The 23,384-nt window shown below is 43.5% G+C and overlaps 1 protein-coding gene and 1 long non-coding RNA gene across 3 annotated transcripts in view; one reads left to right on the top strand and one right to left on the bottom strand.

Annotated features, from left to right (window-relative positions):
- The window catches only part of LOC149859842 (uncharacterized), a 61,634-nt gene extending 54,798 nt beyond the window's left edge, over positions 1 to 6,836 (top strand). Inside the window, exon 3 of the long non-coding RNA XR_016443516.1 lies at positions 6,751 to 6,836. This is a non-coding gene — a long non-coding RNA (uncharacterized LOC149859842). The remainder of the gene's footprint in view (positions 1 to 6,750) is intronic.
- Positions 1 to 23,384, bottom strand: part of LRRC20 (leucine rich repeat containing 20) — a 200,804-nt gene that overhangs the window by 75,319 nt on the left and 102,101 nt on the right. For both annotated transcript variants that reach the window (XR_016443514.1, XM_090057598.1), the window contains exon 4: positions 6,926 to 7,093. Coding sequence is in view for 1 of the 2 variants with exons in the window: in XM_090057598.1 (XP_089913724.1) it covers positions 6,926 to 7,093 (168 nt within the window). In the remaining variant the exon portion in view is untranslated. The remainder of the gene's footprint in view (positions 1 to 6,925; positions 7,094 to 23,384) is intronic.

The raw sequence follows: 23,384 nt of genomic DNA, 5'->3' as shown, positions 1-23,384 counted from the left end.
GGCCCAGGCAGCTTATGGGTGAGGATACCAGGCAGAGGAGCCCCTGGCAGGGATGGAAATGCTGATTAGCCAGAGGGCTTAGGGTTTACGTTTTAGCCAGGAGGCTTGAGTTTGAGTTGGGGCCAATTGGCTGATGGTTTTGTTTGTTGTTATACTGGAGGACTGGGTGAGGCTGTAGGGATTGGAGGAGGCCTCATGGGAGCTCCCCAGTAGCGTGGGGGTTCCTGGCACCGGAGAGGGTGCTGCGTTTTGGGGGTTGTATAGATCCCGGCCCCAGTGGGGCAGTGCGGGCAGCGGGATCGCGGAGACAGGCCCCAGTGTGGGCGGTGGGAACCATGGGGAAAAGGCCCAGGGCGGGCAGCAGCCGCGGGAGAAGCTAGGGAGTGCCCGTGAGGGTGCATAGGTGAATAGCCAAGGGGGCGCACAAGAATAGAAGCCCCGGAGAGGGCGTGAGCTCAGGGAGAAGCCCCGGAGAGGGCGAGCGTACAGAGGCGAGACTGGAGGACGTCTGCAAGGGCACGGGCTATAGAAACTGACTCAACAACGTCCGGTACATCTAAAAGGCTTGGGGTGTGGTATAAGGGGTGGTAGGAGCCATGCATAGCCCATAGGGCTGGGTGCACCAAATCACTCTACACAGAACAGGGACCAGGATAAATAAGAGCACCGTGTCCAAGGGGACAAGAAGGCAGCCTCCCTTAGAATACAGATACCATCTAAGACGTGGTGGGCGAGAACGAGGGTGCTTGACAGACAACTTGGCACAGTAGGGGGCGCCAGGAGAGATCACGGCCACTCCTGGGTCCCTGCCCTGTGACAAGCAAAAACACTGCTTGGATGGGAGACCTCCATATAGCTGCTGAAGGAAGAACAGGAGTTGAGTCAGTACTGATCAGTAAACATCAAAAGGGTAAATTTGCCATAGGGACTTCTTGGCCCTTGTAGAATTAACCTATGCAGATACCACTGGAAAATAAACAGTGCCATTTTTATGATAGCACTGGCAAGGCCATTTTATTTAATGCATTCAGAGGGGATGGGAAGCCCAACACTGAAAGTGAGAAAACAAAGTATTTTCTGTAAGAAACAGACCTTGTATGTTCCCAATATTTCTTTCAACTTAAAAGCATGCCAGGCCTTTGTGAAGGTGAAACCTGTCAAGCTGAGGCTTAAAATCTACAAACCTCTGCAAAGCATCATAGGGTTTAACCATGCATTATGCAGGTGCTGCTACACCTGACTGCCTAAATCAATGGCACAGCTTTAAATCTTCCTCTACTCTGCATTTTTTCTGAAACATCCACACCATGAAAGACCCTTCCAAGCATTTGAAAAGTCAAGTCAAGCCAAGCTAAGCCAAGCCAAGAGAATAAGGAAGAAAAAGCTAAGAATTCTTTTGTTTCTTTATTTATCCTTGAGGAAATTCAAGGGCTCCATGGCTTTTGGTCATAATTTTTTTTCTACCAGCAGAATAGACTCATATCCTTGATGTACAAATGAAAAACCAATTGCATTTAACTGAATTCAGAAACAGGCTCATTTTCTACACTAAGCAAAGTGGTAGAGAAGACTTGCTCTTTTGCGTAATCTTAATACCTTATTGCAAAGTATCTCATTTCCTCCAGACAGTGCAACTCCAAGTCTACACTAGAAAATTTTACTGCTAATACTGTTGGCTGAGTCATGTGGTTTTTACTGATATTCTTATATTGGCAAAAGCCGTAATATAAAAACAATATAAGTATTAGAGTCCTTTTGCCAATACATCTTATTTTACTTGGGGAATTGGTATGACTTCTGACTTCACAAACTGTACAAATTGTGGTTAATATATTGTCCCCCCAAACAGCCTCTTTTAAACTATTGCTTTATTGCAACAGCAAGAATAAAAAAAGAGAACAAGATTTTTTTAAACATAATGTTTGTTTTACTACGAATCCTAAGCAGGCCAATCCGATCCTGGAAACACAACTGGTGGAGCAGTGTTTCATTTTAAATGGAGTGGTGTTTCATCTAAGATCTAAACCATCTCTAGTCCTTTCACAGAGCCTACCTCTTACTAAATCCTGCCTAAATTCTTTCATTGTCTATGTTCTTTGAGTTTAGTTAAGCTGATTCCAATGGCTCAGAAGAGAAGAGGTGCACTTTGAAGTGGATTGTTCCTCTGCTTGTTATTGTCCTTGAAGCACATACCAGTAGATGTCACTAATGGAATCCATACTCTCCCCGACCACATCTGGGTGCATTTCCTGACAAACCCTGCTAACATATTAACTCAATTTATGCATACAATAAAGATCACTTTTGTTCAGTCAAGAAACAGTGAAGCATAACGTCCCAAGTTCTTCAAGGAGGGTAATGATAAGATCATGCCGTTGTTTCTGGACTAATTGCTTCTGGACAATTTGCAGGTTCATTGCTATGACAGAATCTGTTTCCCGATGACACTGACCTTGCAATACAGTAAAGGGTTATATCACTCATTTTACAGATGAGACAGAGCAGTGGCTGCACAGTGATTGAGTGGCAAAACAGGAGCAAAAATGCAGGGCTCCCTGACCTGTAATTAGATTTCATTCTTTTAGACTACACTACTTTCCCTATATGCAATGTTATGATTTAAGGTAATTTCTCCACTTAGAGGCCCAGTGCCAGGAAAGAAGGGGCAGCAGGAGAGCTGTATGGTAGCCCAGGAAAGGGTAGTATGTGATGTTGCAGGATGGGACAATAACTAATAGCATCACCAATGATGTAAGCTGCTTCACTTCAATCATTTTTAATGACAGCTCCTGTTGGAACTTGATTGTGCTTCCTCTGCATACCAACCCTCTGTCATACTCAACAATGAGAGACAAGGTTTAAGATCATTCCAGTTCCAGAAAAATGGTTTCTTTTATCTGATAGAATTTGAAAGGAAAACATCTAATACAATCAGGTTCAAACCTGTATCTTTGTATTTTCTTTTTGTTTGATAATTTAAAATTTTGAAGAGGTAAAATCCAAGTGTTGATATAAAAGTTAGCCTCATATTTAGTGCAGTACTTTTGTCCTTTTGATCTCTTCTTGAAAGCAGCGTAGGAAGGAAAGGAGAAAGAGCCAAAGAACTTATGAGAGCCGACTAGAGGAATTAGTGTCTGACAGTTCCTTTCACCTCAGTGACAAATTGCTGGATATAGGCCTAACATAAGAAAACAGGCATGGAAAATTAATATAACCCTTATAAATATTCTTGATCTGCATTGAACATGTAGCCCTGGAAGGATATCTGGCACATTCAGGGCTAGATTGTGAGCCCCTTACTCAACTGATGAGCAACAACTGATGTTAAAAATGGATGTCCAGAGAACTTCAATGGAACTACTCTTTCCTGTGATTAATGCTCACCAGTGGGAAAAGGTCACAATCTGACCAAGCTAGCAGAAAACTTCAGGTTTAGGAGTTAAAACATGACAATACAAAAACCAGACTAATATGCCAAAGCAGAGTTGGCATTGTATTTCAATACATCAGGTTCTCTTTTTGAAACTATATCTGATACTGCCAAATGTATTACTAAGGCCATACACAGTTTTCTTTAAAATGAGCAGTCTCTGGCTTTAGTTACTTTAGTTATTATAACAAAGCAATTGTACACATATGGAAGCTCCTGATACCAATCTGTGTTTGCAATTTCTAAGGTGAGAAATATGAGGAATAACCCTAAAGGCATTCATGACTCTGTGCACCATTATCATTTTGAATCTGGCCAAACAAACAACCAGGGAAAAATTCTGCAACTATTTTTGCCTTTGTATAATTGGGGGAAGGAGAAAAAACAGGAATATATTCCTTCTTTCTCATTAAATAAATAAAAAAAACCAGACCATCTCCAATGAACCCTTTTCAAAACATGCTTCTAACAGCTCTTTGTGTAACAGCACAAGAATCTAATTTGCCAGCTGGCCGGCAAGCAACCTTAAAAATCTAATTCACATATAAGAACTATGCAATTTAAAATTCATCTTTCCTTCCCAAAGACCTTGTTCAGAGCCAAAGAGGGAAAAGATAATATGCACTCCACACATCCCTTGTTGAGGGAAGTCTCTGTAGAACTAATATAGCCATTAGCTTCCCCATTTTACTCCTCAACTAAGTCATATAGAAGCTGTCTATCTGACAAGGGAGGGATGGAGATGGCTTATTCCAGAGGCCATTAAAACTCTTTTTTAACTAAAAGGGCGTAGGGACAGAGCAAAGCCGCAGTTTCCCCTTCTAGTACCAAAAGAAAAGTGTGAATCCTCCAAAATCCTGGTAAAGCCAAAAGTAAGGAAAAACATTAAGGCTGTATGTCATAGACCCCTTGGGAGACCTGTATGACAATGAGGGGTTGAATGTCCAGTTATCTTGGATAGCTTTGAAAAAAATCAGCCTAAAAATTTCAACAGCACAATTCTGGAAGAATGCTGGTTAGATAAAACAGGTTCTAGCAAGAAAAAAAAGGGGAAGAGGGAGTGAGTGAGTTGGTGGAAGTAAAGGGAAAAGCCACTGTGTAGAAAGGGGAAAACAGCCCGGCCAAAGAGGTAAGAGAAGTGCCAAAAAATAATACTGGCCAGCAGGAGAACCAGTCTGAAGAAAGAATTCTGCCCAGCCACTTGAAAGCACTGGAAATCAAACTCCAAAACATGTTGTACAGTATAATTCCCTAATGTTGATTTATTTTAAATGAATTTAATAGCTGGTTTAACCACTATTATAAGTAGGGATCCTGGTTTTCTCTGTTTAAATCACAAATTCTCTGATTTAAAAAAAAAAGTCACAAATCAGCATTTTTCCACGTATATGTATCAGTTGAGCACAATATTTTAGTGATGTATTTCTAATTTAAAGCAGGGGTTCCCAACCCCCAGGCCATAGCCCGGTGCCAGGCTGTGAGGGGCTGGCTGCCAAACTGGAAGTGACTGTGGACCGGCAAACAGCAGACTAGAAGTGACTGGCATACTGCGAACTCACAGCCAGCCTTTTTTTATACTAAGTATGCCAGTCACTGCTGGTCTGCAGTCTGCTGGTTCATGGTCCTCACCTAAAAAGGTGAAAGGTTGGGGTTTAAAGCAACCTGGAAACCTATCAGTGCCTCAGTCATTATAATAAAATAAATTATAAGTACCTGTAAATTCTGGCATTTGATTTGGGGTTTTTTCTAACCATGGAAAAATCAGAGCTCCCCCTACTCTCTTTGCTCACCAGAATGTGAGGTCCAGCTGCAGCTGTTGTCCCATCCCCCCCCGTTTTGTGGCACTGAGCAGCCCTGATATGCCAGTGCCCTACCCATCCACAGCACCCCCAGCCCTGCTGGTGCCCTTCACTCCAAACCCATGGCCCCCTCTGCACCCCCTGGTGAGGGAGCCCTGCCTGCCCAGCAGCAGCGAGGGGCAGAACTCTGTACTGCCAGCCTGTGTTGCTGGGTGTGAAGGGAGTAGGGCTGCATGGCAGCATGGGGCTTATGGTGGCAGTACCAAGGTTCCCCATCCCACTCTGCCCTGCCATGCTGGGTCCCGCCTGCTGGGCCACAGAGGCCCAGGGAGAGGGCAGAAGGGCAGGAGCCTAAACCCACAGCAGGCAGCCTGTCCCTGCTCTGTGCACAAATCTTGGGGCATGTGCCCCCTATATCCCCCCTAGAGCGTGCACAGCCACCCTGCTGCCCCCAGATGACCCACTTGGGCCCCCACACAACTCACCTGGGGCTCTGTCCCACTCCCCACCTGGGCCCTGTGGCCAAGCATTCTGGCCCCAGGCCCCAAGCCCCATGCACAGCACGGGCTGAGCAGCAGCCCCAGCCCCAGCCCTGTCTGACTCCCTCCCTCCTTCCCTATGGGGGCCACAATCCCCTTTCCCTGACTAACCTGTGGGAGCTGTTCTCCACACTGCCTGGCAGCCAAGTGCAGGCACATGCAAATGGCACCCCCTGCCTGACCACCCTCCTCCTGATCCCCACAGCCCCTTGCAGGATGGAATTGCCTGCAAAGCAAAACTCACTGTTTCCCACGTTTTGCTCCTTAAAGTGAGAAAATCTGGGTGTTACCACATTTTTTCATAGCAAATGGAAAACCAAGATCCCTGATTATAAGTAAGATTTACCACTATTATAAGTAAGGCTAACTTTGAAAGCTTGTCATTTCCTTTGCTTGCAAAACCTTCTTAATTTGTGGCTGTAACTTTTTTTTTGTGGCAATATAGGGGACACAGTAGGAAAAAATCTGAGAGCCAGTGCTACAAAGAATATGAAACTGGTAGATCAAATTTTCAGGTACTCTCTATTATCTGTTTAATGCTCATGGTCTTTAGTTTTCCATATTTGAAGGACTGCTGTGTACACATAACAAATGTGAAACAAAATATTATATTGATAATCCCGTTGCATTATCAGTAATATAGATTGTGATGAAAATCATGCCATTCCAGCCAGTTGAGCCATTCAGCTTTTAAAGGAGTCACATTTGAGTGGCAATGCTATGTTTGTATTTTCTTATGAGCCTCTCTTCAGGTAAACCAGATCTGTTTTAAAGCTTTCTTTTTCTTGTGCTGCTTACATCTAGAATACTTGCATTTAATTTAAACACAACGTAAGCAGGAACAGCTCTATTACTAATTTCAGTACATAGCATGCTTGTTTTGTACATGTCCCACACTCCTTAGCATGTGGTATCACAGTTAGTTGATTTGGAGAAAATTATGATGAAATAAAATGAGAATTGTGACTTTTTTTTAAAACAGAGACAAACTGCCAGAATAGATTTCAACCTCCCTTAACAGAAACCAGAATGCTGCTTTGAACCCAAGAAACAAGATTACTGGTAAAGTAAGTGCTCTCCATGACATTTGAGTGCTTCATTGTTGTTTAATGTAAAGGCATTTGATCCTTATACACTCTCCTGCTGGAATCTGTTACCTGAAATCTCATTTTCTTCAAGGTTGATGGTCTCCAGAGTTTTCAAGGCAGTAAGTTGCTCAGGGAAGTGTCGAAACTTGTTTTTAGACAAGTTGATAGCTTTGAGATGTAACAGGGTTTTGATCTCGTCTGGCAGGCGATGCAGGTAATTCCCTTCCAGGTTAAGTTCTGCAATTTTGGGGGTGGGGAGTAAGGAAAAGGCAAAGAGACATCACAAAGTTAAAAAAATAACTGCAAAAAGCCCACCAGGGAAACCACAACAGCTCTGAGGTCATGTCTCCAGGGAGACGCTCAGAAAAGTCAAGATAAGTCAACTGCAGGTGTGACACCAATATACACAAATTAAAAAATATTAAAATCCTCTCCCCTTGCAGATGTGTTCTTTAGGAATAAAGTAGCCTTAGAGCACAATAGCTTTATCCTCAAGGTGCCTAAAATTCCTATTTCACAACATGAAAATATTTTTCACCCTTATCCTTCCTGCTGCTGAGAACAGGTGAAGTGGTAAAAAAAAAAACAAACCAAACAACTTTGTAAGTTATTTAAAGTCATTTTATATTCCGGGTCATTTAAAAAGAAAAAATTACAAAAAATTCAGGCAGCAATGCTTATAGTAAAGGTTGACCAACCCTTTCCATTATAAAACCCTGTTTTTAATTGCCTATATCTTGCAGAACAATCTGTTCCATGGTTTGAATTTGTCAGAATTTTTTGAAAAATTTAAACAGAAATGAGCTACCTATTACTCAGAAGAATATTTTCTTTATCTTACTAGATACAGTCACACCTATTTTGATGAGACACTAATAGGAATGATGAAATATACTTTATGTAATAGATGACGGGATGTTTTATCACATCAGGTACCATGGGCGACTAGTGCCTCCTGAGTCTGGGGAGGCAGAGCACACTGGGGGCAGTGGGGGAGGAACTACCCCCCTGGGCTGCCCCTCCCTGTGCCAGCCTCCTCCTCCCCCCGCAAAAGCCCCATGCTTACCTTCCTCCCAGCAGCAGGAACCGCAACTCTGCTGGTGGATCGGAGCATGCTCTTTACAGGTAGGGAGGGGGACGGAGGGGCTGCATGGAGGAGGGAGGTGGGGCAATGCTTTGGTTGGCCAGAGTGCTCTCTGACACTGCGGGCTCTAGAGTGCTGGGTTGGGTACAGAAATAGAGTGCAGTCCCCAGCCATACAACCAGGCCGGTGGGAATCCACTCCATGCCTGGCTCAGTCCCGAGTGGTGCTGAATTGGGGTGTATCAGTGGACTCCCCAGCACTTTCAGGGGCCAATCTCAGGGGGGGCATGTGCCCCCCCACGCCCTCCTTACTAGTCGCCTGTGTCAGGTACAAACATGACAATCTTTCAGGAATCCATGATTTCAGAAAAAGATGGAGCGAGACAGACAAATGTACAGACAGTCAAGATACAAACGTTGTCAGGATGGAGTATGATGAACCATACATATATTAATGTAGGAGCAAAGTGGGTGAAACTCATCAAAACAGGACAGCAAAAGTAAAAAGAGGTTTCACTGTTCTGGGGCAATAAGACACTTATGTAGGGAAGTTTGGGTCTAGATGGGCACTGACAGATACGCAGATCCCTGCTGTAACTCCCCCTCCCACCCCCACCCCCAGGCCCAACAGACATTTGTTGGTTATGGAGAGGGGGGCGCAGGGGGAGAGGTTGAGCTCCATTCTGGAGCCGATCCAGGAGGAACTGTATGTCTACAGCCTCTCCCCTCTAGCCCTACCTCTCCCCTTCCCAACTCCAGTGCTCTCTGATGGGAGGGGGAGAAGCAAAGGGAGGGAGCTCTGGTCTGGGGTTTGTCTAGCCTGGGCTGAGGGTGGGGGGGATGGTGGATTGGAGCCCCCTGCCTCAGAGGGGGCTCCAATCCCCACCCCACCACCCCAGCACAGGCTGAAAAAACTCCAGCTTGGAGCTGTCTCCCCTCCAATTCTGCAGATAGCACCAGAGGCAAGCCTTGGCTACATCAGCTCAGCCCCGTTCAGACATAATTTAATGAAAATACTTGGCTTTGGAGTGCCTTCATCTGAAACCCCATTACATAAGGGTTAATCTGTTGCACTGGGACACTTTTAAAGTGCTCTGGAGCTGTGCACTTCTGCCATGAGACAGCTGTAGAGCATTTTTAAGGGGTCAATTGCATGTTAAATGTCACTTCTCTTAGTGCCCAATATGATTAGTTTCTGGAACTTAGAAGGAAATGAGATAATGGGAAATCTAGAGGGATAAAACTGGGGCAGGCAATTATTTCAGCTAGAGGGCTGCTTAGCGAGTTTTGGTGAGCTCTCAAGGGCTGCAAGAGTAGCCCTGCCCCCTGACAGGTGCCCTGCCTGCGGTTGCCATCTTGGCACTGGAAACCCCGTCCCCGAACCCCTGACCTTTGCCACTGGAAGTCCCTCCCCTTGTCCTTTTGGGAAGGGGGTTTGCTATCTTAGAACCAGAAAAAAACTAAATCATATACTAAAAATCAAACATTTACAATAACATATTTTAATTTTATTTTTAAAAGATATTTTTGTCCTGATTTATGTGTGTGTTTGCATCATGTATATAGAGGTGATTACATAATAGCTCAAAATGTATATTGTATATTAGAGAGGTGTGGAGGGCTGGGGGGGTATGGGGCTTGTGGGGGAACTGTGGGTGTGTGTGGAGGATGGCATTTTGCTACAATAACCTCATCTGCTAAAGCCAGCCAGCATGAGACAGCTATAATCTCTCTCACTTATTCTGATCAAGTGCTTGCCACTGTAATTATACAGTCATTAATAAGTATTGTAACATTGTCATCTAATATATATAGTTGGTATTTTATTACAGTACTTTAAGACATTCACTTAATATAACCATACCACTCCTATTACCCTTTGGATTCAATAAACAGATTTCAGCTAAATTAGTAACATGGGCAATCAGATTCCAACAAAGGATATGCTTTACAGAAGGAATCTGAAATCTGGAAGGGAGACCGTTCCAATGACAGGCATGTGCCTTTTACCATGAGTTAACATTCTCAGCTATCCATCTCACCCCCACAAGCTCAGTAGAGACTTTTCAGAATTTGGCAGCTGAATTTGATGAAGATACTATTTGCACTGAGTCTGCTGCATTACATAGAAGTGCCTAAGTACCACATGACTGCACACATGTCATCCCAACTGCCCAGGACTGCAGTGACTGAATGGACCTTATCTAAAATTGCTGTGTCTGTCTTTCAGGGGCTACTGCTATGCAGTTTATAAGAACTGAGAACAAAAGAGATCTCCCCTATACTGAAACAATGCAGAAGAGAAGGGTGAAATAATCTGACAAGATTACAGAAGGATGAGGAAAGAGCTGTATTCTCTGGAAATGAATTGCTTGTAATCATTTAATTAAAGAATGTGCAGACAACCTTAATTCTGGCATTTCTACCTTCAGAAGGCTTGACTGAAACCTTATCTTCTTTGAACATGCAACATCCTCTTAAATACCTATATTATGCATATAAGACATAAGTGAGACAAGAAGATCTTTAACCCAACTGAAGTTGTTTTGCACTGCAGAGCAGCTATAAGCCACCTCAAAGGATTCTTTGACCAGTCTCTGAATCTGGGGAAATCTCAGAGCAACTTTAACACCAAACTTTGCTGTGCCCTCCACCCCGCCCCCCCATGGAGGATATGACCAAAGTTAAAGAGCATGGGTAAAAGAGCCATAGATGCCAAAATGCCCCATGGGCTACAAGGTGCCCAGTAGCCCCAATCTTAGGGTCAGTAAATGTGACTTAATGTGCAACCCACTCCTGAGCTGTTCTGTGTATACAAATGCCAGATTCTAGGGTGACTCATGATATAAAGAACCTTCTCCAAACCCTCAGTGGTGTGGCAGGGTGAGGATGGTAGAAGATGGTGTGCCTACCATTGGGGTGCATCTATACAAGACACACTAATTGTGCAGTAGCCTAATAACACTGTGTAGTAGCATGCTGGGCAAAACCTGTGTAATTATGCTACTGTGCTGTAGTATTAGGCTACTCTGCAGTTAGCATCTGTAGACACTTGCGTGCCAGTGGTACTGTGCAGTGGTGCCAGTTACTGCACATTGATTTAGTACTTGGTTATCCAAATACTAAAGTGAATACACTGTAACTATGGCACATTAACAAATGTGTAGATGCACCTGCAGTTTCTCAAACCCTGGTCCCCATAAGTAGAGCTATTTTAGCTGGTGTTGCATGTCTTCTTTTTAGATAGACAAACCAACCATACTATACTGCTATAAACCATGTGCTCAAAATGTGCCACAGTTACCCAGGTGATGGCAGGAGAACTTTGTAAAAATTGGCATCTCCTACCTGGAATTAAACTCATCATTAAGCTGCTATGTTGGAGGGCATTAAAACTGTGGGTAGAAAAGAAGCAAAATTAAATGTCCGCTTTTATAGTTATCAGGATTCAGCTAGGGGACATTTCCAATAGTTTTCTAATTTTAAGAGCTTCATTCCTGCAGTGAAATCTTGGCTTTTTGACACACTACTTACAGAGGGGACTACTTTCATTTAGTATTCTTACTAATGAGAAACCCACTGAAGTCTCAGGAAGCTAATTTGATGGCAAGGACTGCTTGCTATGATGCGATGCTTCCAGCATTCATCATTAAGCAGTACTTTTAGAAATATTTAAAAGTTTAAGAAAGACATCAAGGCTTATCCTGAAGCAGATACCTGAATATTGTATTTGTATAGATAAAAACCTAAGTTTACTGAAGTCAGAGGGAGTTTTTCTGTTGACTTCAGCCCAAGATTTTATCATGCCTTAGTAAGTGCAGTATCCAATGCTAAAGAAGTGATCATAAAACAGATCAAAGACTGAAATTCAAGCAAAATGGAGTTACCATGCTGTGATCAGTGATTTTCTCCACTCCCAAAATTAGCGATTCATTCAGAAATCATGGCAATAGAGTTAAAAAACAAAACACCCTTTCTTCAGTTAGAGACTTCTGATTTTTATGGACCTGAAGAAGGGTACTTTGTACCCTTGCCTAACATCTCTTCCAACTATACAGTTGGTTCAGTAAAAGATTGCCAATAAAAGATTACCAAGACTTACAGCATGAGCCATTGCATTATTAGAATTAATTTTCTCAGTACATATGTGAGTCAGATAAACATGTTGGCTGAAAGGGACAGTTAGAGATGTCCATAAGAACATTTCTGACTGCTAATGAAATAAGCTAAAACCTTCTGCCCTTCCCCAACCCGTGCAGTTCAACGTTAAGTGTTTTATACAGACACCTATTCCTGAAGCATCCAAAGATATTCTACATAAAACAAATAGCAACAGTGACATCCTATTAAAAAAAAACCCAATGGCTTCAGGTTTTGTACAAAATGTCTGTTCATTTGTTTGCTTACACCTATCAGGTATTTTCCTGAAGAGTTAATCTGTCAAGAATAATGCACTTTCTGCAAGATTTTTGGAATGAGATTTTGGGTCTGCAATTGCTTTCATTCACAGTAGTTAATAACAAGAACAATGTTGCTTATGCTTTTGATTATGATTTTATAAAACATTCAGGCTAAAGAACCATAAGAAAGGGATCTGCTTTCCGTCACCCAGGGACAAGTCACAAAGGAAAATTTTCTCTCAGTATGAAAACCACCCCCAGCGTGTTTATATGTATTCTGAATTACAGCTTTTAGAACTCTTATTGAGCTTCACTTCATGTATACTACCTTTTTCTAGACCTTATTTTGAAACATGAACCACAGTGTTAGTTATAGTGATTTGTGTTTTGTATAGAAAGATCTGATTAGAGCTTTATCCATAAGTTGAGAACGTACTGCAAGTAGTAGATGATAGATATAAGGGCCATTTGGGTAAATACTGTCCAAGCACACACAAACTCATACTAGAATAGTTCACTCATCCATTGGGATGGATAGGACTTTACTATAAAGGACACCTGTTAACTTTGCAGAATACTTCTGTTTTGGAAGATGACTTGCATTCTTAAAAGGAAGGATGCAAAAAAGAAGCATGAAAAAGAGGTTGCCAGAACAAAGGGGACATTTGTCAATTTTATTTAAAAAACAAAACAAAAATAAAACAACCTTCTAGGTTAAAACCTTACTTTTTAATAGAAGTATTTCTTGTACAAGTCAAACTATTTCCTTCAGTCTTTACAAAAACCTTTAACAGTAAGAAAATGTTCTATAAAGCTGTTGGCTTTTCCCATTGTTATGATTCCTGAAGGTTAGTAAGTTGAAGAGAAAAGAAGAGTTCAGAGAACCGGGTCAATTTATCCTTTTGTTAGAAAAAATGTAGGTATCACATGACATCACCATAGTGGATGGTTACCTGGAACTAGTCTGCCAAGAGAGCATCTTCTAAAAACATCTCTGATCCTTGACCCTCTTAACTCCCCAGAAGGATTTTCCCCTGTGTGTAGAATGCATAACCTACTTAAGGGAACTGATCCGAGAAGCAGCTTCCTCAGAAGAAACTCGCTAAAAGATACTAACTCAGAAGGATCTGCAAAGTCAAAAATAGCTGCTGTATGGGGAAACAGAACAGGAAGAATAGAGAAGACAGACAAAACAACCCCTCTGACCTGAAAGAATTTTGGTGAGTTAATCTCAGAAATCAGAGCTTTATAATCCTATATGGAGGCATAATTTGATAATATCAAAGCAGAAATAAAAGAAATTGGGGCAGGGTCACAGACCCAGTGACAAAGGTGGAGAGAAACCTGCAATTAGAAGTAAATCTGCATAATATAATTAAGATGGTTAAAATGAAAGAAAAGGAGTTTGCAGAGAAAATTGAAGAGTTAGAGAACTGCAGCAGAAGAAATAACATAAAAATAAGAGAACTCCCAGAAGCTGTGAAAAAGAGAAAGGGTTACAAACAACAACAGTCCATAAAAGAGGACTGAAAACCCTTGTCTGTAAAGTCTGCAAAACAACAGAGCTGTCCATAAAAACTAAGAAAATGAGAGTTTGATTGAAGAAGCTGGATGTGGAAGGACAGAGAAGAACTGAGCCATCCTGGGCATGTCTATACATGCAATTAATGCACCTGAATTTTCTGCAGAGAAAATTCAGGCTCATTAAAGCACTCCCTGGTGCATGTCTACCCGTGCACCCCCACTGGCAACAAACAGTCCTACAGGAGCAGCGCAGGCCAGGGCTGTTCCTGCCTTGCTCTGCTGCCCTGCAGCACCTGGGGAAGCTCGACTCCCTTGGAGCCAGGCCTGGGCTGGCAGGGGCACAGAGGCTTAGCCCCAAGCTCTGGAGGGTGTGGGGAAGCTGTCCTGGCTTAGCAGCCAGCTCCATCCCAGCCGGGGTTGGGGTGGATCAGGCTGGCTCCCAGCATGGGGAGGAGAGGGGGGAGCTGTCCCAGCTGGGCAGGCACTTGGAGATCAGGGTCCATCCCAATCTCCACACGACTGGCAGGCAACATGCTGCTGAGCTGGGACAGGTCTCCCTGCCCCCTCCCCGTGGCCCTCTGCTGCCTAGACTGACCAGGAGCAATTTGTTCCCAGTCAGCGTCTACATGTGCAGTATGGTTCACTGTTTTTCTAGTACCTGTATTTACAGATACTAGAAAATGACTCAAACTAACATATTGTGCAGAATTGTTATAAAAGGTATGTCAGTAAAAAAGCTTGGTTGTCAGTAAAAAGTCTGCAGATTGTCAATAAAACTGGGTTGGCAACCCTGAAAAGGGAGGTCCAACAGAATACCTAAAGCAGGAATTCCTTTCTTTCCTCTAGCTAAAAACAAAAGCAACCATCCTTGTAAACAGAGCACATATTGCTTGCTACACTCTCCTAACTCAAACAAGCCAAGGGATATAGTACTACATTTGCATGGTTTTGAGAAAGAGCAGCAGATTTTGAAGGAGGCTAGAGAGAGATTTATAATCCTACTCTGGGAGGATATAAAATACAAGTGTTTCCATTTGTCCCCAGGCAAATTAAAGAAAAGGAAAGAACTGAGTGAAATTACAGCATCTCTCAGCACAAGATGCTACTGCACAGTCATTACTGCACATTTATTCAGTACTTTTATGAGCAAGTACTAAATAAATGCACAGTAACTGGAGTTACTGCGCAGTGGCATCAGCAAATGCCTTTTAAGTGAGGCAGTATCAGGCTACTGCACAGTTAGATGCACCCCCCAGAGATGTAAATATAAGATACAGATGGGATTCTCCTTTTAAACTTATATTCATGCATCAAGAATAGCAGTACATTATAAAGGAGAAAAAAGACCTTAAAATCCTTGAGAAACTAAACTTAATGGAAAGAACCCTGAAATCTCGGCCTGAGACTGACAGAGGGTGAGAAGCAACACCATAATATTGAATGGTAAACTGTTATGGGCTGTAGAAAGAAGATACCAAAGTACAAACATAAGGGAAGGAGAAGTCACAAAACTAGAAATATGCAAGTGGATTTGCGTGGGACTCAATAATATTTAGAGTGAGATAAAAAGGAAAGATGGAAGAGATAATATCATGAGGAAAGAAAAAAGGCAAAAACAGTAATGATGAGAACTGAAATATTTAGGAAAATGGAAAAGTGAAGATAAATTCAAAGGCTAAAAAGCAAAGTATAAAGTGTGGAGGAGAGGTATAAATATAGCATGACATGGGGAAAAAACTGGAAGGTGGCTTGAAATATGGTGGCACAACTTCCTCTAGAAAACAGTACCTGAACTAATACAGGGAAGCCTTGTTAATTCAAAATGCAGTTGACCAAAATATACTGACTTTGAAATAACTGATTTAAAATAAATGTACCCACAGTCATTTACATATTGACAAATTACTATGACCTACTGGATGCAGTAGCTCATGCAGATATTAAACAGGATGTTAACAGAAAAACTCAATGTTATAATTATTGCTTCAGTTAAAAAAACAAAAAAACCCATCAATCGTGGGCTGCCTAGCTTCACCTGCCAGGAGAGGGTCCTGCAGTGCCTCTGGGGTGCTTGTGGGGTAAAGAATGTCTCTGATTACCCCAGACTTCCTGGCCCCAATGAAGGCAGCTGTTTTACCCCTCTGCCACAGGGAGAGTAGCAGGTTGCTTACCTGCCGCTAGGAGGATATCCGGCACCTCTCTCTGGTCTCCTGCAGTAGGGAGAACATCCAGTTCTTCCCTGGGAACTCTGGCAGGGGTGAGAACAGCCAGGCTCACTTCCAGTGTGCCCAGCTTACATTCCCCCTGCCTCTGCTTGTGGCATGCTTATGGCCTGGTGCCCTGGGGTTCCCGGCCAATTGGTTGCACACTTCCAGTTGTTGCGAGGCAGGCCAGCTCAGGTGCAGCCTGGCCACCTGGGCCACTGTGGGCATGTGAGTTGGGTCTGAGATTTATATTGGTATAGAATTTAATTATTAAAGGTTTGCCTTTAATTTGTTCCTCTTCTACTGCTACAGCAGGGGAAACAAATTTTGGGGGTCAGGTAGCTCTTAGCTCTTTGCTTCCCCCAAACTTTTTACCGCTTTTTACCAACAGCCCTTTCTCCCTCTCCTTACTGCCAGATCCTGCTGTCCCTGAGCACATAGAAGTGAGGAGCAAATTTAAAAACAATAACCTTGAAATTAAACATGGCTACAGCAATTTGCATGTAGTACCCATGCATCCAGAACTGATGCAGCTTACCTCTTTTGAAACTTCTCCAGTTTTAGCATAGGTACTCCATAAACACACTTTTGAGGAGCACTTTGATACCAACTTATATGTAGCATGCTTGATCTGAGCCTTCAAGAGGCTTGATATTAGTCCAGTGCCAAAGGCTTGTGATTTACCACATAGTTCATTGGGCTGGAGCCCACCAGAGTCAATAGCATTTTAAGTCATGATGACCCCACAACACTCAGCACTGCTCAGTATGTGAGTGTACTCCAGATACCCCCTGCCAAAGGATCTTTGTGCTAATTACCTCCCCCCCACCCCATGTCTGGAAGCAGGTGTTCTTGTCATGAGTCCTGGGAAGCTTGACAAATTCATATGCAGATAAGGTGCAGGGCAACCTGGTCCAGCTTCACGTCATAGAGGGCAGGACCACACAAATCTTATGTGACAGGTTGAGAGGGGATAAAGAGGGATTCTGGGTGAACATGAGCTGCCAATGTGAGGACACAGTCAGTAAGGCTACCCAGACCTTGTCATGCATTCACAGATGCATCACAAGCAGGTCCAAGGAGGAGATCCTCCCCCTCTATGTGACATTGGTCAGGCCGCAGTTGGAGTACTGCATCCAGTTCTGGGCGCCGCATTTTAGGAGGGATGTGGACAGCATTGAGAGGGTCCAGAGAAGGGTCACTCACATGGTCAGGGGGCAGCAGCAGGCCCTATGAGGAAAGGCTATGGGACCTGAACTTGTTCAGCCTCCATAAGAGAAGGCTGAGAGGGGATCTGGTGGCCATCTATAAACTTACCAGGGGGGACCAATGGGAAATCGGAGAGGCCCTGTTCCCCCGAGTACTACTCGAAGTAACTAGGAATAACGGCCACAGGTTCATTGAGGGTAGGTTCAGGCTAGACATCAGGAGGCACTACTTCAACGTCAGGACAGCTAGGATCTGGAACCAGCTTCCAAGGGAAGTGGTGCTCGCTTCTACCCTGGGGTTCTTCAAAAGGAGGCTAGATAATCACCTAGCTAGAGTCATTTGATCCCAGCATTCTTTCCTGTTCATGGCAGGGGGTCAGACTCTATCTGCTCAGGTCCCTTCCAATCCTATCAACTATGAAACTGTTTGAGTCCCCGTTTGGTGATGCTTACCAGACATTTAAGGCTGGTGAAAAAACAGGAATCATTAAAAATGGAAAAGAAAGGCACAGCTCAGCTGTGGGAGTGAAGAGGAAGTAAAAATGTATGCAATGTAGTGGCTCACCATGACTTGAAAGAGCTGGCACTGAGTGGGACTGTGCTTAATGGGCACTACCATATATCTTGTTCAGATGGGTTGCACTAACCTACCATTGTGGTAGGTTCTCATCAGCAGCACTCAGCCAAGCCAAGGCAAGCCAAGTGTATTGATTGGGTAGAAGCCCAGTTTTACTGCTTTGATTGATGCCAGGAGCATGGGGGGTGCGGTGTGGGGCCAGTTACTGACAGAGCCTTGAGATGGAGAAGGAGAAGGGAGTTCTTGAAACCTAGAACAGCATCAGTGGTGGTTTAAGAGAGAAGAGTGGACATTATGGAAGACAAAATAAAACAAGAGATAAGGAGCAAATCAGGAAGCAGAAGCAAAAATCAAGAGTCGGATGAAGGATGCACAAAGGTAGTAGTAAAGAGGGGATGAAATAGAAGGGAAGGAGAGGAGGTCAGGAGAGATAAATGAGGAAGGAAGCAGTGCATCAGTCTTTCATCAGTCCCATGGGATGCCCATGCCTGCTACGGGACAGGGAGATCTGGGTGATGGGGATCCCCTACCCTCCATAAATGCTGACCTCATAAAGGAACATCTTGAGAACCTGGATACCTTCAAGTCAGCCGGCCCTGACAATCTGCACCCCAGGGTACTCAAGGAGTTGGCGAGCATCATAGCCCAGCCCCTGGCACGGATCTTTGAAAACTCCTGGCACTCTGGTGCAGTGCCCGAAGACTGGAAGAAGGCCAATGTGGTGCCGATCTTCAAGAAAGGGAGGAGAGTGGATCCGGCTAACTACAGGCCCATTAGCCTGACTTCTATCCTGGGGCAGATCTTAGAAAAGTTTATTAAGGAGGCCATCCTTGATGGACTGGCCCAGGCTAACATCCTAAAGGATAGCCAGCACAGGTTTGTTGTGGGTAGGTCTTGTTTGACCAATCTCATTTCCTTCTATGACCAGGTGACCTATCACCTGGACAAGGGAGAAGAGATTGATGTCATATATCTTGACTTCAAAAAAGCTTTTGATCTGGTATCCCATGATCACCTCTTGGCCAAACTGCCCAGTTGTGGCCTTGGCTCCACCATGATCCACTGGCTGGGAAATTGGCTCCGTGGTTGGACCCAGAGGGTTGTGATTGATGGCAGTCGCTCATCATGGTGCCCTGTGACCAGTGGGGTCCCTCAAGGCTCTGTCCTTGGACCCATCCTGTTCAACATCTTCATTAATGATGTGGACATTGGAGTCAGGAGTGGACTGGCCAAGTTCGCCGATGACACCAAACTTTGGGGCAAAACATCCACGCCAGAAGATAGGCGGGTGATCCAGGCTGACCTGGACAAGCTCTGCAAATGGGCAGACAAGAACCTGATGGTGTTTAACACCGAAAAATGCACGGTTCTCCACCTTGGGAGGAAAAACCTGCAGCATCCTTATAGGCTCGGCAGTGCCACGTTGGATAGCACTACAGAAGAAAGAGACTTGGGTGTCATCAATGACCACAAGATGAACATGAGCCTGCAATGCGATGCTGTGGCTAATAAAGCGACCAAAATGCTGGCTTGCATCCATAGATGCTTCTCGAGCAAATCCCGGGACATCGTTCTCCCCTTGTACTCGGCCTTGGTGAGGCCACAGCTGGAGTATTGCGTCCAGTTTTGGGCTCCACAATTCAAAAAGGATGTGGAGAAGCTTGAGAGAGTCCAGAGGAGAGCTACGTGCATGATCAGAAGTCAGGAAAACAGATATTACGATGATAAGCTGAGAGACATAGGACTCTTTAGCCTGGAAAAGCGTAGGCTCAGGGGTGATCTGATGGCCCCCTATAAGTTTATCGGGGTGACCACCAGGATCTGGGAGAACATTTGTTCACCAGAGCGCCCCAAGGGATGACTAGGTCGAATGGTCACAAACTCCTGCAAGACCGTTTCAGGCTGGACATAAGGAAGAATTTCTTTACTGTCCAAGCCCCCAAGGTCTGGAACAGTCTGCCAGCGGAGGTGGTTCAAGCACCTACATTGAACACCTTCAAGAGCAAATTGGATGCTTATCTTGCTGGGATCCTATGACCCCAGCTGACTTCCTGCCCTTTGGGCAGGGGGCTGGACTCGATGATCTCCTGAGGTCCCTTCCAGCCCTGATGTCTATGAAATCTATGATTGAAGGGAAGAAGATGACTAATGGGAGGAATAAACCAGACCCACAAAGAGAAAGGAGGTTGGGAGGAAGCAAGAGATGGAATGGCAGATAATCTATGCCTGACAAGAAAAGCAGTATTAGGGGAAGGAGAAAAGAGAAGTTGGACAATGAATGAGTATGAATTTATAGAAAAAATATTGTTTGAACTTTTAGATGTTAAAATAGAGCATCTCCATTTCCTAACTGGAAGCCTTGGGAATTCTTGTATTGGAGCTGAGAAGGTTATGAGGAGTTTTGGAAGATGTATGTGGCAGTAGGTGAGAGAGAAGAACCTGAGAGGATAAGACTGATTGCAAGAGAAAAGATATCAGAATGGACAATAATTATTTAAATGGATATGGATATGTTTGACATGAGGGAAATAGAAAAGTGGTTGAAGAATTATCTTAAAACAGTTATGAATGTTGAGAACAAATGTGATAAATATGGTATATGAACAGGATCATGGAGAGCTTGAGTAGTAACAAGGGTGGTTGAGAGGAGTCCTGGTAGGATAATGTACTTAGCATCAACAATCCACGTAGGGCCACACCAAGGGTTTACAGCGTATTCTGGACAGCCTAAACTCCGTAGGAAGTGTAGGTAGGAAGGACATCTGGCCGCATACTACCAGTATACAACATGTTACAAATGTAAAGAGAAAGAGCACAGGGCAGCAGAATGCCAAGTAATATGTTATTTGCAAGAAGGATGGACACTTACAGTGCTGATGTCCAAGGTTCTTCTTAAATAAAGCTAGAGCTACAGAGGAGCAGCAAAGACAGGAAAGGGAAAGTGGGCAACAAGGTAGACAATGAAAGAGAAGGAGAAGGATACAAGTTGATGAAAAATCCAGTGGAGTTAATTTGGTCTGCAACTAACAGTGAGGGGAAAGTGGGAGGAGGGGAGCGGAAAGGTTGGGGAGAAGGGAAAAAGAAACCTTTCCTGAATATCAGAGCAATAAAACAACTGGCAAAGACTATGGGGATGCAAAGAGGGGGAGGATTAGAGCCAACTGTATCAAGCTGAAGCACGGAAGACTCATAAAAGTAGTAGAGGTGTGTAATTTAAATGGACAAGCATGACTTCGTGTATTGCATAGGTAAATGTCACAAATGTTTTATAGAATAAGAGTGGGACAAGTTTATGCCAATATTGAGTGGGGTCAGGTGGACATAATATGTTTACAGGAGTGTGAAGTCCCATGGGAAAGGGATTACAAGCATTTTGTAAAGATGTGGGGATGGGGCCCATCATGGTGGGCTGGGTCAGATGTAAACAAAGCAGGTGGAGTCACAATTTTGCTCAAGAGTGAGGAAGTAGAAGTGAGGCTAGTGCAAATGATTGCAAAGGGAGACTGCAATGGATGGCGGTGGAGTTTGAAAAGAAAGTGTTAGAGACTTTTAATATATACACACCGACTGAAAGAGAAGAGTGGATCACCCTGTTTAAGAAATTAGAGGTGTATGTAGGCAGCAAATTCCAGTGGAGGATTTTAATTGCATTATTGAGGAGAGGGATAAGAGAGGGGACAGAAAGGTGGGGGGAGCTAGATAGCTCATCAAAAGTACTGATTAATATAATGATAGAAGGAGACTTAAAAGCTGTATGGACCAGCGAGGTGATTACAAGGATGGAATCGAGTGGAAGACAATAGAAGGTCACATCTACAATTAGAAATAGCTGTGCAAAAGGAGTGGATGGAAGAAAAATGAAGGTCTTCTTTGAGGGGTAAAAAAAGGAATAGAGGATGGAAAGAAACACTGGAGAAGTTACATATGAGAGAGGTAGAGGACTGCTTAAAAGCATGCAAGACAGGAAGGCATTGGGAAGAGACAAAACTCTGGTGGAATTTATGAAAAATTTCAGCAATAGCTGGGGACAGATATAATAGAGACATACAAGGAAATAATGGAGGGTGGGGAGATGAGAGGATTTTGTGGAATGTGGGGTAATTTTGATATTCAAGAAGTGAAAGTAAGATGCATTAGGCAACAGGAGGCCAATAACCCTTTTAAAGGGTTACAGATTGATTAAACTTAATCTTTTAAAGGGCAGATAACAGACTGATGGAAAAGTACTGGCCAAAAGAATGCATGACTACTTGGCAGATGTGATACAAGAAGAACAAACATGAGCCGTTCTTGAGAGAAGGATATCCCAGACCCTATAGTTAATGAGAGATGTCGTACTGGACGTGCAAGAGAGGAAAAGAAACATGGTAATAATGAATTTAGACCCAGAAAAGCTTGTGATAGGGTTGAACATGATTTCATGTTTGAAGTATTGTGGAGAATGGGGTTTCCTGCGAAAATGATCAGATGGATTAAAGTGTCTTACAGTAAGACAGGAAGCTGGGTACTGGTGAATGATTCCCCACACAAACAAGGGTAATACAGGGATGCCCGCTGTACCCCTATCTTTTTGTGTGCATGCTGGAGCCATTGGCACAGAGAATTTGGGATGATAAGCTGTTAAGTTCTGTGAAGATACCAGGAGATGTTAAATGTACATTATATACGAATGATGTGAACATAGTGAACATAGAACAATATTAGTTAGTATTGAAATACCGAGAAGTAAATTTAAAAAGGCTTCCTACATAAAATCAGGCTGTTTGAACATATTTTAAAGGAGATTTTCAACTCTAATTAAATCTTCATGAAACAAACAAACAAAAAATTCCAGAAAAGGGACTAAAGAAAAGTTAAAACAAAGGACACAAAAACAATGTACAGTAAAATCTCTGTTATCTGGTACTTCACCAAACAGAATACTCTATTAACCAGAATTTCTGGCTGGCCAGCCGTGCAGGTGGGGTGGCGAAGCTCACATGCAGCTGCCATTACCACCCCCCATGCACTGTCGCTGCTCTGTGTGAGCGTGTTGCCCTCCCCTCCCTGTCCCCCCCCTGCTGGCCAGACACGGGGAAGAAGCTCACACATGGCAGCAGCTACCGCCACCCACCACCTTCTGCTGATGCCACTCCATGTTATCTGTTAACCCTTACATAACCAGAAATCCCCTTACCCCAGGGATGCCAGATAACAGAGATTTTACTGTACATAACCTGAAAAGGGAAAACAGTTTGTCACCCTACTGCAAACATTGTAACAAATAACCTATGAATTTAAAATGTCACTACAAAGGTGAGAAGCCAGTGAAAGGATGAAAACAGTCAACTTCGAGTCCTGCCATGATGTAAAATTGTGTTTTCTTCCTTCCATGGAAGTCTAGGAAAGACAGGACCTAAGGTCTTTTCTTAGCTCAGTAAAAAGTAGCATACTCTGCTACCATTTTCAAATTGACCATATTCATCATAGTTCATCCTTAACTCCTGCACCTCTGCAAGGAAGCAGAAAGAACAAAAAGGCTAAGAGCCAAGA

The sequence above is a fragment of the Crocodylus siamensis genome, chromosome 7, assembly GCF_052110815.1.
Source record: "Crocodylus siamensis isolate JL-2025a chromosome 7, ASM5211081v1, whole genome shotgun sequence".
NCBI classification, from domain to species: domain Eukaryota; kingdom Metazoa; phylum Chordata; order Crocodylia; family Crocodylidae; genus Crocodylus; species Crocodylus siamensis.
Note: the sequence above shows the minus strand (reverse complement) of the source record. Positions and strands in the feature narration are given on the sequence as shown.